The following is a 13,895-nucleotide window of genomic DNA, read 5'->3' on the forward strand; positions in this document are numbered from 1 at the left end:
AAATCAAATATACATAAGTCTAGCTAAAACTCCTTAGAATGCTTATGTTTTTGCCTATATAATCTTGTAGGATAGTGAACTCTATCTATATAGTTTTCAACACTCTATGGCCCTTCTGAAATGTTTCATCCCCATGACTAAAGTGAAATAATTAATTTCCTTGAGATAAATTTCCAAAGCAAAAAAATAAATGTCTTTTAGACCCATATTCTGAGTAAGAGTAAGAAAAAGATCTGCTGGCTGCCTTGGGAAGGGGGAATAACAATAGATAAGAGAACAGGCAGGGCTTTCATTTCCTGCAAAGAGACTAAATTTCACAATGGAAAGGGTCAAGGTAAGGAGTAGACGGCAGCTCCAGACAGGTGAACTTCCAACATGAGCCCAAGGAGTCTAGATCGAACCAAATCTCATCTCAGAATCCATGATCTCAAAGACTCCACGATGATCTCAGAAATCCTGGGAGGACTTAGAGATGCAGAAACTTGGGGAATGACTTGAAAGACATAAGAACAGACAAGATGAACCAGACACCTGCAGGGGTGACACTGACTCCGGTAGGTGTTCCTAAAGCTACTTTCAGAGATTTTGCATCATCCAAACTCAGGTGGAACATGGACGTAGGTTGGCTGTACTTTAATCCACACCAGTGGATGTCTTACCACGTTCTTCTTCATCCTGCATCCTCTCTCCCCATCCACATCGCCCTCACACGCACTCACTCGGCTCCAGGACTCCACTGCAATGTGCCTCTGGATCTCAACATGTCCTCTTTTCTATCAACTCAGGGAAAGAACCGTCTTTCCCTCTCTCCAAGAATAACCTTGCATCCTTAAGTTAACTCCTTTGCTCTTTGGGATTTTGCTCCGTTCCTTAAACTTCTTTGTATTGTATCTTGTATCTTTCCATCTCTTCACCTAGAGGTGCTCCTTCCACAGTCATCCCGGAAGAACACTCAGATCCCCTTTGTTCTGAGACACACAAGTGCACACACACAGCCCCACCCCTTATTTACCCCTAATACCCCCTCAATTACAGAGTCTGGTACATGAAAAATACTTAAGAAATGCTGGTAGAATGAATGAAAGACAGACTGTTCATATTGAGCTCTTTCCTTTGAACGCTTTCTGAAGACACGTTCATAATATCTGTCCGTCTAGGCATCTTCCCAGCCCCATCCATCTGAATAAGGTGGTGGGGGAGCCCTCACTCTATCCCATTGCAGACCCTCCAGCCCCATCCTCTTGGGCTCCCACCCAGGACATGAGTCCCATCCCAAGTCTCTGAGACAATGGTCCCAGGTGGAATGAGGACCGAATGGAGAGAGGAACAGGCTCCACCCCTGGTGGGTCCTTCTACACTGAGGCACACCCATCCTTCCTCACTGCTCCAGGCAGACTGATGTCAGGGGCAACGCTTCTGACCCCACATCCAGCGGTCTTATTCCACTCCCTGGCCTCTTCCGTCTTTCTGTGGATTAGGCAGCCATTCTGGGAAATCCTTTCCCCCCTTGGATCTGTTTCTGTGCCTCTCTGCTCACTCCCTCTTTCCCTGGACCTGCACCCTGCCCTCCCATTCCCTCAGCAGTTATTCCTGAATTCCTGGGCATCTCACTTTATCCTCTCTTCATTCAGCCCCCTCCCCTTTTCCTGAATAAGCTCATCCATGTCCACCTCCATGGTTCCTTCTCCACCCACGTCACAGTTTTTCATTTCATCCATTAGCCTCACCCTGACCTTTCTGCTTCCTCACCGATTTTGCACATCTTGCTTCCACTTGAGCTTCTAGGAACACAGCTTCCTTTCTTCTATCCTCTCCATTAAAAGTTCTCCAACAAATACTGAGCAGAGTCCCTTACAGGGCTTTTAAGACCTGGCCCCAACCTTTTTTCCTAAATGGATTTCCCATGACAGCCCTTTCATACACCTTTGCTTGAGTCAAACTGTGTTCATAGGCTGGGTTGAAAATTTATGGAAATACCTATTTGTTTTTTTCTCCTTTCCACAAAATTATTAGCCTGTTAATAATTTCCACGAAATTATTTTATGCTTCCCTGATTCAGGGATTCCTGCAGGAAAACAGGGCAGCAGGAAGGCACCAGTAAATCTTCAGTCTTTTGTAAATGCCTAAACCCTAGAACAGATGATGCTAAATGTGCCAGGTCAGGAGGGCAGAAGAAGGCTTAGCTGGGCCTCTAGGTGGAGCCTGGAGGGACCTGGGCCCTGCTACACACACCCTGGTGTAACACAGGACAAGAGGAAGAATATACCAGAAAGGTAACATGGCTGGAAGGTATTTTTACATATACACTCAGATTCCTCTACTCAGAGGGACTCTGAATCATTTTCAAGTCACTGAAATTTTTTTTTTAATCTGTGTCCATGTGGGATATTATTCCTTAATCATTATAACCTTACTATTTTCCTCATGGGAGTGGCCCCAAAATGTCTGTGTTTGCAGCAAGTTGACAGTGAAGTCAGGATCTATAGGAATTCAGAGGAAAAAGAGACACTAGAAAATCTTGAAATAACAGGGGATGACTTAGAGGATCTTGAGCAGGTCTTGAAGGAAAGGATTTGGACAGGGGAAAAAGAAATGTGGATGGAGGGAAATGTTGGAAAGGCACAAAATATCTATTCTTAAAGATTCTTTTAGTATTTTTTTAGAAGTGATTTTTTAGTATGTTTAGTACATGATAATTGACTCTTAATTATTTGACAGTATAACAGAGTCCTGCAACATTTTCCATAATTTAATCAGTGCATAACTACCCAAATCCTGCCAGTATGTAGGAAAAAATGATATTAATCTACTTAACAAAGTATCATCAGCTGTTAATGATACAATAAATAATAATTATATTAAATGGTTAGGCTACAGTTAGCTCTCAGTTCTGCATGTGTTCTTATCCTGGGAAATTTAGACCTTTGACCAATTTGTCTTCCCACTTCCTTTGGTACACCGGGTTTTATTATGTTTGGCATTTGGCTTTACATTTTCTTATTTAGTTCTTTGATTCTTGTTTATTTCAAGTGTGAATGATTTCTTTCCATCGGGGCGATATCTCTAATCTTGAAACACCCACTGTCCCTGGTATAATCCTGGAGATAGAGTTCTTCAACAGTATGAGATAAAGTAAATGAAGTAATTTCTAGTCCATAGTGCCAATGATGCTTTTACATTTATAGGTGTTTTCTTCAAAAAAGCTGAAAGTTCTAATCACGATTTTTTTGTGATCAAACATGGAGGGAAGTTATACACACAAACGTGTACAAGTATAACTTAGGGGTACATGGAAACAGCTCTAGAAATGCAAATCTATTGGTTTTAGTCACTTAGACACATGAATACTTATCATTCTTATGATACTTATTATCATAATTATCTTTACTTGTAGGTAGTTACAAGGGTGTATGTACGGGTGATTGTTCTCAGTAAAGCCTTCCTTCATAGTGAGCAAACCTCACACTATACAGGCCGGGCATCTAAACCTACAAAGGCTAAAACCTCCCTCACATCCTAAAGCCTGGCCCTACATTTACCCAGAGCTTCATTCAGTCCCAAGAAGCTCCTGGATCAGGAGTTTTTTCTTAAAATTTCCCTTTCCTTCCATACCTCACACCCTTTTCAATTTAATTCAGTAGCTGTGTACTGAAGAGGTTTTGAGTTATGTGCTTGATTGCTTGAAGCCATTTACCAGCAGTAGCATTTTTGGAAACTTTCCTGTTTCTGTCACTCTCCTAGTTAAAAAGTATATTAACAAATTTATTCCTACTTTCATTATGAATAAATACTGTGGTAAAGGTGAGTTTAAAATATTAATGTTATTTATACTTGGAATATTCCACATAAATAATTATATATCATTGAAAAGCACACTAAATATATTGAAGCACACAACAACTTACATAGAAAAGCAAGGTAAATTTTATACATTTTTATATCACATATGTAATTTACTATATAAATATATCTGTATATACAGTTTGCTATGCTTTTCAGGTTTTGGAAATAAATTTTACTTATTATTTTGAACAAAGAATCAAATATATTCTGTGAGCAAACTTGTGGCTATGTGAAAACAAAAACAGAAAACCGATGTGCTTGAAATCTCCCATTCTAAACAGAGCTGGTTAAGCATTATTTCTAAATGCTTCTTGTTTTCCTGATTATCTATCATCTGTGTGGCAGAGGAGACAGAGCCCATTATCCAGGGCGCATGGGGTAGATCTGAGACTCACTGCTGAAGAAGCCTTTAGTTAAAGTCTTTTTTTACATTAAGCACAAGTAAAATTTACATTAAACATAATACATGCTATTCCATAGAACACCCAGCTTGTTTTAATAGATAAGCAATGCTGTTTGCCTCTTCCCAATCTTTGATTAATTGACACCATTAGAAAATCTGTCTCAGTTAAATGGATAAAGAAGATGTGGTACATATACACAATGGAATATTAGCCATAAAAGAAAATGAAATAATGCCATTTGCAGCAACATGGTGGGACTTAGAAATGATCACACTAAGTGAAGTAAGTCAGAGCAAGACAAATACCATATGATATAACTTACATGTGGAATCTAAAATATAACACAAACGAACTTATCTACAAGAAAAGGAACAGAGTCAGACACAGAGAACAGACCTGTGGTTACCAAGGGGAGGGTGGGGGAGGGATGGATTGGAAGTTTGGGGCTAGAAGATGCAAACTATTATATATAAGATGGATAAAGAACAAGGTCCTACTGTATAGCACAGGGAACTATATTCAATATCCTGTGATAAACCAAATGGAAAAAAATATGAAAAAGAATATATAATATACATACATATATAAAAACAATCATTTTGCTGTACAGCAGAAATTAACACAACCTTGTAAATCAACTATGCTCCAATAAAATAAATTTAAAAAAATCTGTCTTAATTATCCATGCATTTAGAAGACCCCCTGAAAAGCCTCACCAGTTTGTGATTAATGGATTCACTACACACTAAAGACATTTAAGTCAATTATATTAGTGTTTCTTAAAATTGGACAAATAGCACATAGTTTTCTCTGGGATGATGGACCTGGGGAAGAGAGAGTTGAGTGAAAATTTTTTAAAGTAGAAAACTCTTCTAAGGGTTTATAACTATAAAAACTGTGGTATTACTGAAAGGAAGGGCTGGAAATTCAGATTTGTGACAGTGCTATGCTTGTTTAAAGTAGGCCATCCAAGAGGCTTTCTTATAGGAAATTAAAATTAAGGAATATTACTTGGGTGAGGACGAATTGGAATACAGATGTGATGATCACATGAAAAAGCTGAAGTAATAAAAAACAAGATTTCTTAGAAAGAGAATTCTGAATTTTCATGACTCTTCACAGGAGAGAGGACATATAATCATTGATAAAGAGGGAAACATCACTTGTAGTAGAAGGAATAGGGAGAAAAACCAGGGCATCCAGTGAAACAAAGAGCAGTGATAACTGAGGTTTGTCAACATTGGTCACTTGCTTTGGGAAGATCAAGAAGAATGAGAACACAGGTTACCAAATAAAAGGTACAATTATGATGTAGAAAGAGAAACGTAAACTCTTATACCTGGAAAGTTCAGAGGAGGACTTTCAGTCCAATCCACCCAATAAACAGGCAAGCCGAGCCCCAGAGAGCAAGTCAGAGTTTATTCTTTGAGTCACGTTAGGCTAGAACTATTTTGTAATCTTGGATTTGTAATCCTTTTCGCTCCTACACATTGCAGCCTAATCTTTGAAAGTGGGGTATTTCATGCACATTACTAACAATGCAACTTTTGGGAAGGTAGGTATTATTCGAAATTCAGCAATGCTTGTAACTGGAATAAAATTTAAACTAACAAAGCAAAGGGGCTGAGGGTTTCAATGACAATCATTTGAATCTATTACCTACAAAGCTGTGCCTCAGGTATAGTTCTTATGTTTACTTTATTCTAAGAAAATGTAATTCTACTCAACCAGGGAAAGATAGAGAGGAAACTAACTATCAGGGAAAATGAGAAGAGACAGACTCTGGAGGCTGGGCAAGAAGATAAGCCATCCCCGAACCTGCAGGAAACCCTGGCTCCCTAAAAGGACGTCAAAGAGAATTTCCATATCATCCAAGTGATAAAGTAATCTGAAATCTGGTGGTGAAAGTCCATCCACACCCCACACTGGAAAGCATCATGTATTGCACGAACATTACAAACCAGGAAGCACCACCGTCAAAAACAAAACAAGTAAAAGAAATGAAAAACAACTCCTACTCCTAAGGAAGAAACCTGAGCCCAAGGAAGACAAATGATTCCCCTTCACAATGAACAGCTCATCCCCATGGGATAGTGGAGAGGAATTACCACCAGAAATGCTGGCTAATCGAGGGCCATTCTAATCCTGTGATTTTCAGAGAGACAAACCTCTGTTTTGATAAACAGCTGTGTGCACTGGTTCAATTTTTGAATGGCTCAAAATTCTCTATCTCTAATTTATTTGTCACTTTGTCCAGTAGAAGGCATAATTTAAAATACATATTTTCCAGTCTCTTCAATAAGTGGTGTTGGGAAAACTGGACATGTAAAAGAATGAAATTAGAACACTCCCTAACACCATACACAAAAATAAACTCAAAATAGATTAGACCTAAATGTAAGACTGGACACTATAAAACATAGGAAGAAGAAAACATAGGAAGAGGAAAACACAGGAAGAACACTCTTTGACATAAATCACAGCAGGATCTTTTTTGATTCACCTCCTAGAGTAATGGAAATAAAAACAAAAATAAACAAATGGGACCCAATGAAACTTAAAAACTTTTACAAAGCAAAGGAAACTACAAACAAGACAAAAAGACAACCCTCAGAATGGGAGAAAATATTTGCAAATGAATCAACAGACAAAGGATTAATCTCCAAAATATATAAACAGCTCATGCAGCTCAATATTAAAAAACAAAACAACCCAATCCAAAAATGGACAGAAGACCTAAATAGACATTTCTCCAAAGAACACATACAGATGGCCAAGAAGCACATGAAAAGCTGCTCAACATCACTAATTATTAGAGAAATGCAAATCAAAACTACACCAGTTAGAATGGGCGTCATCAGAAAATCTACAAACAACAAATGCTGGAGAGGGTGTGGAGCAAAGGGAACCCTCTTGCACTATTGGTAGGAATGTAAATTGATAAGCCTCTATGGAGAACAGTACAGAGGTTCCTTAAAAAACAAAAAATAGAATTACTATATGATCCAGCAATCCCACTACTGGGCATATACCCTGAGAAAACCATAATTCAAAAAGACACATGCACCCCAATGTTCATTGCAGCACTATTTACAATAGCCAGGTCATGGAAGCAACCTAAATGTCCATCGACAGATGAATGGATAAAGAAGATGTGGCACATATATACAATGGAATATTACTCGGCCACAAAAGGGAATGGAATTGGGTCATTTGTAGAGACGTGGATGGATCTAGAGACTGTCATAGAGAGTGAAGTAAGTCTGAAAGATAAAAACAAATATCATATATTAACGCATATATGTGGAACCTAGAAAAATGGTACAGATGAACCGGTTTGCAGGGCAGAAATAGAGACACAGATGTAGAGAACAAATGTACGGACACCAAGGGGGAAAGCGGCGGGGGGTTGGTGGTGGTGGGATGAACTGGGAGACTGGGATTGACATGTATACAGTAATATGGATAAAATGGATGACTAATAAGAACCTGCTGTATAAAAAAATAAAATTGTAAAATTCAAAAAAAAAGTACTTTCCAGGATGCCAAGTTAACTATAAAAAGGATTTCATGGAAGTTCTTTAGTCTAAGTATATTTTGTGCCAAGACTTTCACTCTTAAGGAACAATAAACGGAACTAAGATTATTGCAAGAGAAACAGGTGCTGACAATTTAAATCAGTTCAATATTTCACTTACCTTCAATTTTCCATAGTGCTAAGCCTAGTAATGAATTATCTAACATGTATGATCAAATGTTATATAATTTTAGGCAGTTTTTTGTATTTGATAATACACAAATAATCATCCTCCCTTCTGTTTGCTTTTTTCTATATACCTTGAGGATATAAAGCTTTTAAGATTTATAAGCAGTAGAAAATGTTTGAAACTCAAATTTGTATTGACATTATTCTTTGCATGAATCCACTGACCCATTTTTGTAAAGTAAAAATAACTGCTGGGTTTTTACTTGCATTGAAAATAGAACAGTCACAGTTCAATTATTACATTCACACAGCCCCCTGAAGACTGTATTTCGAGTTGCACAACTGACCTTCTTTTCTAAAACAATATGGAGATCGCCTAAATTAGAAGTAATTGTCTTATGGAACATTTTGAAAAGGAGAATCCTGTTGCTTTTCTTGTATTTCAATCAATTTGGTTCTTTAAGACTTCTTTGCATTTCCTTGAATATTTGTAAACATGGCTTTATTTTTTTTTCACAAAATACCTGATCACTTCAGGGATTGACAAATGATACCTTGTTAGACAGCTGTACGGGAAAAAAAACACACACACACACACACACACACACATGGAACAGGTTTCCAGAAACAGAGAAACAAACGTTCTTTGTAAAGAAGAATCCATACACTGTACAATCCCATCCCAAGCCATAGCATGAAGGTCGACATTTGTCTCTCCAGCAAGAACTTGAGATGTGTAAGTTGAATTCACTTCACTCACCTGTTTGGCTTAGTTGGGATGTGCTTCTGCTCCTTCGAGTCACGATGGCAACCACTTTGGCACTCAGGCTGGACCTCCTTTTCTTCCCACCTGTTCCAACAGTGCCCACAGCCGTGTCCGACTGACTGCCATCATTATGCTCCAGTGTGTACATCTCTCCACTCATGCTTGTGCTCTTGGTGATGGCTCTTCCTGAAGTCCCCATCCGTCTGCCTTGCATTTTAGGGGTAAATGAACTATATTTACAAAGTAAAAACATATATGCATCCATAAATTACAGGTCAGCATAATCAAAGCTTTCAATCTAACTTATTTTGAAATAATCCGGGCAAAATTTTAGAGGGAAAAAACGGCTGAGTAGTAGTTCTACAGCTATGAATATTCTAAGGTCACATCACCACCCTCAGTATTTATTTACCAGATGAGCCTTGAAACAAGAACATTTCAAGGCGGCATCATCTATAAACTCTTTGAAGATAGTAAAAAGAATTGCAACCGAGGCTACAGACGGGGAGGTGTTACTGACCAATGTTATAAATAATTCCTCTGTTACTTTCAGAGAAAAGCTAAAATAATTCAATCAGTGAGAAAAGTTCATATACATTCCTGAGGAAAGAATATTGTTCAAAACGGATACTCTTAATTTGCCACGACACGGTTTAAAAAATGAAACCAGTGTTTGTTCTGGTTTCTCTTTGGGATTCCAGCTAAGAGGCATCTCTCTTGCTATCCGAGGCTGAGTGAGTCTTGGAAATACTGTTCAGGAGACAAGCCTTGCTTCTCCTTCCTCTTTCTTCAACCCCTCCTGCCCCATCGCCTCCACGTTAAGTTTCCTCTCATTTTCAACTTTCAACTCTCCGAACTCACAGGCTCTGGGTCCAGATGTTCCTGTTTTTGTTGTTCTTTTCTGCAAAACTTACTTGTCTATGTTCTGAGATTGCATCAAGTTATCTGAATAGATCACGGTACTTCTCTCCCAAATGAATAAATTACTGTTGAGAGTTTCAGGTACCGTAGAAGGTTGAGGGAAAATATCCTTTCTACTTGCCAAAGTACATGAGTGTCTGTGAGTCAGAGTTACAGGTAGGGCAGGCAACTGGGGAGGTGGCCAGGGAGGGTAGGATTCTTCCAGTCTTTTTAATTGCTCTGCATATGAAGTTATAGTATCCATTTAGACTATCCCTTTTTTGGTCCAATAAAGACCTGTTTGATATCTCTGAAATGACCCTCTTAATTTTATGTGTCCTCAAAATATTTGCAAAAACTGGTTCACATGACCTTTACCACCATCTTGATTTTCTATATTTCTTCTTTGGAAAAATGAAATATATTACCGAATATAGCTTCTTTAAGTGATGACATTTCATATGCAAATCAGAATAAACCCTAATATGATTAGAAACAATACAACAGAAAGTCTTAGGATCACGTAACATGTTTGTGGCTATATACACAACGAGTGCTTCAGCAGAAAGGAAAATTGGTGCAGGGGCTCGGAATCCATGGAAAAGACAGGACTTTTTGGACCTTAGGATCCCTTCAGCGACAGTGAATGGAAACTGGGACCTGATTTGACAGGAATCATTTGGAATGTTTAATCCCTAGCTGTGTTTCTTGAATTGGTCCACGTCAACATTCACCTGATGATAATAAGGTATTCATATTCTTTCAATTTATTCTAATCATCTTTTCATTAACTCAAAAGTTTTTAAAGCCATTTGCAAGCCTAGTAATCTTGCTATGCGTTTTATGCAGTCTCCTTTTCCAAACGGTAATGATGACAGTTTTACAGACGACCAATTCAACACTGATTCCTGTGGGGTTTATATTCGCAACTTTAGTGGACTTTCTTTCTGGATAAGTATTACGGTCAATTTCTTTCGTGTTCTCACCTATTCATTTGAATGTGTTTCCTAACTCTGCCACCCTCCTTAAGTTTACTCTTAGTACCTGCTTTTTCTACTATTTTACTAGCACAATTCTGCTGAAGGATATACAGAAATGACAGGATTTGGTCAGTTTCACCATCATAATATCCATCTTCAATCAAACACCTGCGAGTTTTTCATCTCCTTAGCACACTCACCACAGTGGTTATTGAAAACCTCTCTTCGGTGATCTTGTTTTTACCTTTACAGTAAAGTATGGATAAACTAACATGTACTGTTTTCTCCACATTATTCCCGTGAAAACAGAATTACATTACAACTCTCAATCTGTATTTTAAAAATCACTGCACACACAAAAAAACTATTGTGAAATTTCAGACAGTGTTGTTTAGGTGATAGAGAAGTTTGAAAGAACAGGGAAATGTTTTCTATAAAGTTCTACTATGAAAATGTATCCAAGATGAGCTAGGAAGATTCACAAACTTTTTCATGGATACTTAATTACAGCCATGAAATGTTCTACAATATCAACAAATAAAAATTCTGAAAAAAAATTAGAGAAATCTATACAGCAAATGATTACCATTTGCGGGGGTGAATTAAGAAGTTATGTTGGGCTTCCCTGCTGGCTCAGTGGTTGAGAATCTGCCTGACAATGCAGGGGACACGGGTTCGAGCCCTGGTCTGGGAAGATCCCACATGCCGCAGAGCAACTAGGCCCGTGAGCCACAACTACTGAGCCTGCGGGCCGCAACAAGAAAGGCTGCGATAGTGAGAGGCCTGTGCACCGCGATAAAGAGTGGCTCCCGCTTGCCGCAACTAGAGAAAGCCCTTGCACAGAAACGAAGACCCAACACAGCCAAAAATAAATAAATAAATAAATAAATTTTAAAAAAAGAAAAAGAAGTGTTATAAAAAAAAGAAGTTATGTTAAAAAAAGTTTTGTGAATAAGACACAATTTTTCTTCAAAAAATAAAATATTTTGTTTAGAAGCTCAAAAATATTCTTATGTGATCTGAGGAGTGCATAGCTTCCTGAAGAATCTAGAACACCATATTTTAAGTGGAATGTGTTAGGGCATTTTCCATTCTTCTGTTACCTGAGGGGAGAGGTTTGCAGGGGGGTCTAACCACCCAGATTAATTAAATCAATGTGAAGGTCACAGTCTTAGCACAAATCTACTTCTACTCTCCTATTTCTTAGCCTTCTATTTGTTCTGCTTCAATTGCCTGGAAGACTATTCTTGTCATTTAGATGTGCCTGAATCCTTCAAGATGCACTGTAAAGCTTTCTGCCTTATAAAGCTATTCAGGGTCTCTGTAGAGTCATGACTGCTGCCTCCCAGCCCTCGGATATATATTGTATCAGTTACGTTAAGATTTGGATAGTTTATATCAGCACACACCTTAAGCATCACTAATGTGTGTAGCACCCTCCCGTTGCTGTGAACTGATGAAGTTAAAAAAAGTGAATTCTCACTATACAAATAGACTGTGATATAACCCACCTTTAAAGACCAAACAAATGAAAAACCCACCTTTCTTCTTTGACACTCCCTCTCCTAGCTACGGACCTTTGGCTGAAGAACCTGAGTTGTTTGTACGTCCTCTCTTTCTATTCTCTTCCGGACTAAATGGAAGCGGGCTTTGTCCCTGCCGCTTCACCCAATAGCCTTTTCCTTTCATCAAAGTCACCAATTATTCCATGTAGCAAAATTCTGTCGTTTCTCAGTCTTTACCCTCTTGACCTCTCAATACACCATGCATGTGACAAAGCGTTTGATTCTTTTGATCTTGAGATGCTTTATTCTCATAGATTTTCCCACCTAGTGCCTCCTGGCTGGACATTTATTCTTTTTTTTTTTTTTTTTTGCGGTACGCGGGCCTCTCACTGTTGTGGCCTCTCCTGTTGCGGAGCACAGGCTCTGAACGTGCAGGCTCAGTGGCCATGGCTCACGGGCCCAGCCGCTCCGCGGCATGTGGGATCTTCCCGGACCGGGGCACGAACCTGCGTCCCCTGCATCGGCAGGCGGACTCCCAACCATTGTGCCACCAGGGACACCCTGGACATTTATTCTTCATCACCACTAAACACTGGAGCTCTTCAACCCTCCCAACCCTGACCTCTATTCCCCACATGAGACATGCTCCCTCGATGTGTCATCTGGTCCCAAGCTTTACATCCTTCTATGTACTGCTGATTCCCAGGGCTTCTCTCCACCTTGGCTCAGCCCTCAACTCTAGATTTATGTACCTACTTGTGAACTGCTAAGGCTCTCAAAAATGTGTTCAACCCAAGGAAAAAACTACTCCTTCTCTAAACTTCCGTATCACATTAAAGACACTCCAATCACCCAGTTGCTCAGAGTAGTAACTGTCTCCTTTCTGTTAAGAAAACAAATATCTAAACTTGGAAATGAGATTAAGAAAAAAATTGCCTTACAGGTTAATGCCATGTTTAAGGATTAACTAATAAGCTCTCTAAGGGCCTAAGGGCATTTGACTCTCTAGGGGAATGAAACATTTTTTGACTATTTACTCTTATAATAATTATGGTCCAAAAATTTTATAACTCTGTAAAAGTTAGATGTTAACTTGAAGATAACTGATAAGGAGCAAATAACCACTACTTAGTAGTGAGGATAACCTCACGGTTAGGGTTTTACTGATCTAGAGAACATTATCCAGTTTTGAATCAAACTGAATAATGTTTCAGCATTCCCTTTTTTTTTTCAATGACTATATATGTATGTCTATATGTACATCATCTTAGGAACCAGCTTGTCACCCTCTCAGTTTTCTCACTAATGAGTTAAAACTTTGACATTTCCTATCTGTTTTTCTAACAATTATGTTTTAATTTTGAGAATTATGTTTTGAGAGTGTTGGAGGTCCCATCAAAATGCCCAGATGGACTTCTGCTGGACCTCTGAGCAGGATGCCCCATGAAGGCTCTGAGCCCAAGGATGCCTTTTCCTGACTCCTGGATTTAACATCAAGAGGCAACAGAACATTACTTTCAGTCTCTGTTTTCTTTTTTTGATTCTGGTTTTGTTTTGTTTGCTGCTGGTTCTGGGTCTTGAGAAATCTGTCTCTTCTTCTGCTCTGTTTGTGATGGATAATACATTCCTCACCAGTAGCAGCAACAATAGGGAATCCGTCTACGGATGAAATCTGTTGGATGGCAGACCTCAGGGATGAATGAGAGCTGGGTGACGGATGACAGAAAATCTTCTTTGTTTGGCTTTTTGCATGTCTGGTCGTTGGCATGTTACAAAAGTTCACATCATTTA

The 13,895-nt window shown here is 38.8% G+C and overlaps 1 protein-coding gene across 27 annotated transcripts in view; it reads right to left on the minus strand.

Moving 5' to 3' along the window:
• LOC307061171 (regulating synaptic membrane exocytosis protein 1) overlaps positions 1–13,895 on the minus strand; it is a gene marked incomplete at both ends in the record, with an annotated part of 210,275 nt that overhangs the window by 56,011 nt on the left and 140,369 nt on the right. For 14 of the 27 annotated variants that reach the window (XM_079716181.1, XM_079716186.1, XM_079716203.1 and 11 more), the window contains one exon: positions 8,714–8,949. The exons of 10 other annotated variants lie outside the window; for them this stretch is intronic. In XM_079716181.1, the coding sequence (XP_079572307.1) occupies positions 8,714–8,949 (236 nt within the window). The remainder of the gene's footprint in view (positions 1–8,713; positions 8,950–13,895) is intronic. 3 more of the 27 variants (XM_079716187.1, XM_079716182.1, XM_079716202.1) reach the window with 1 other exon arrangement.

The sequence above is a fragment of the Hyperoodon ampullatus genome, assembly GCF_949752795.1.
Source record: "Hyperoodon ampullatus genome assembly, chromosome: 12".
Classification (NCBI taxonomy): domain Eukaryota; kingdom Metazoa; phylum Chordata; class Mammalia; order Artiodactyla; family Ziphiidae; genus Hyperoodon; species Hyperoodon ampullatus.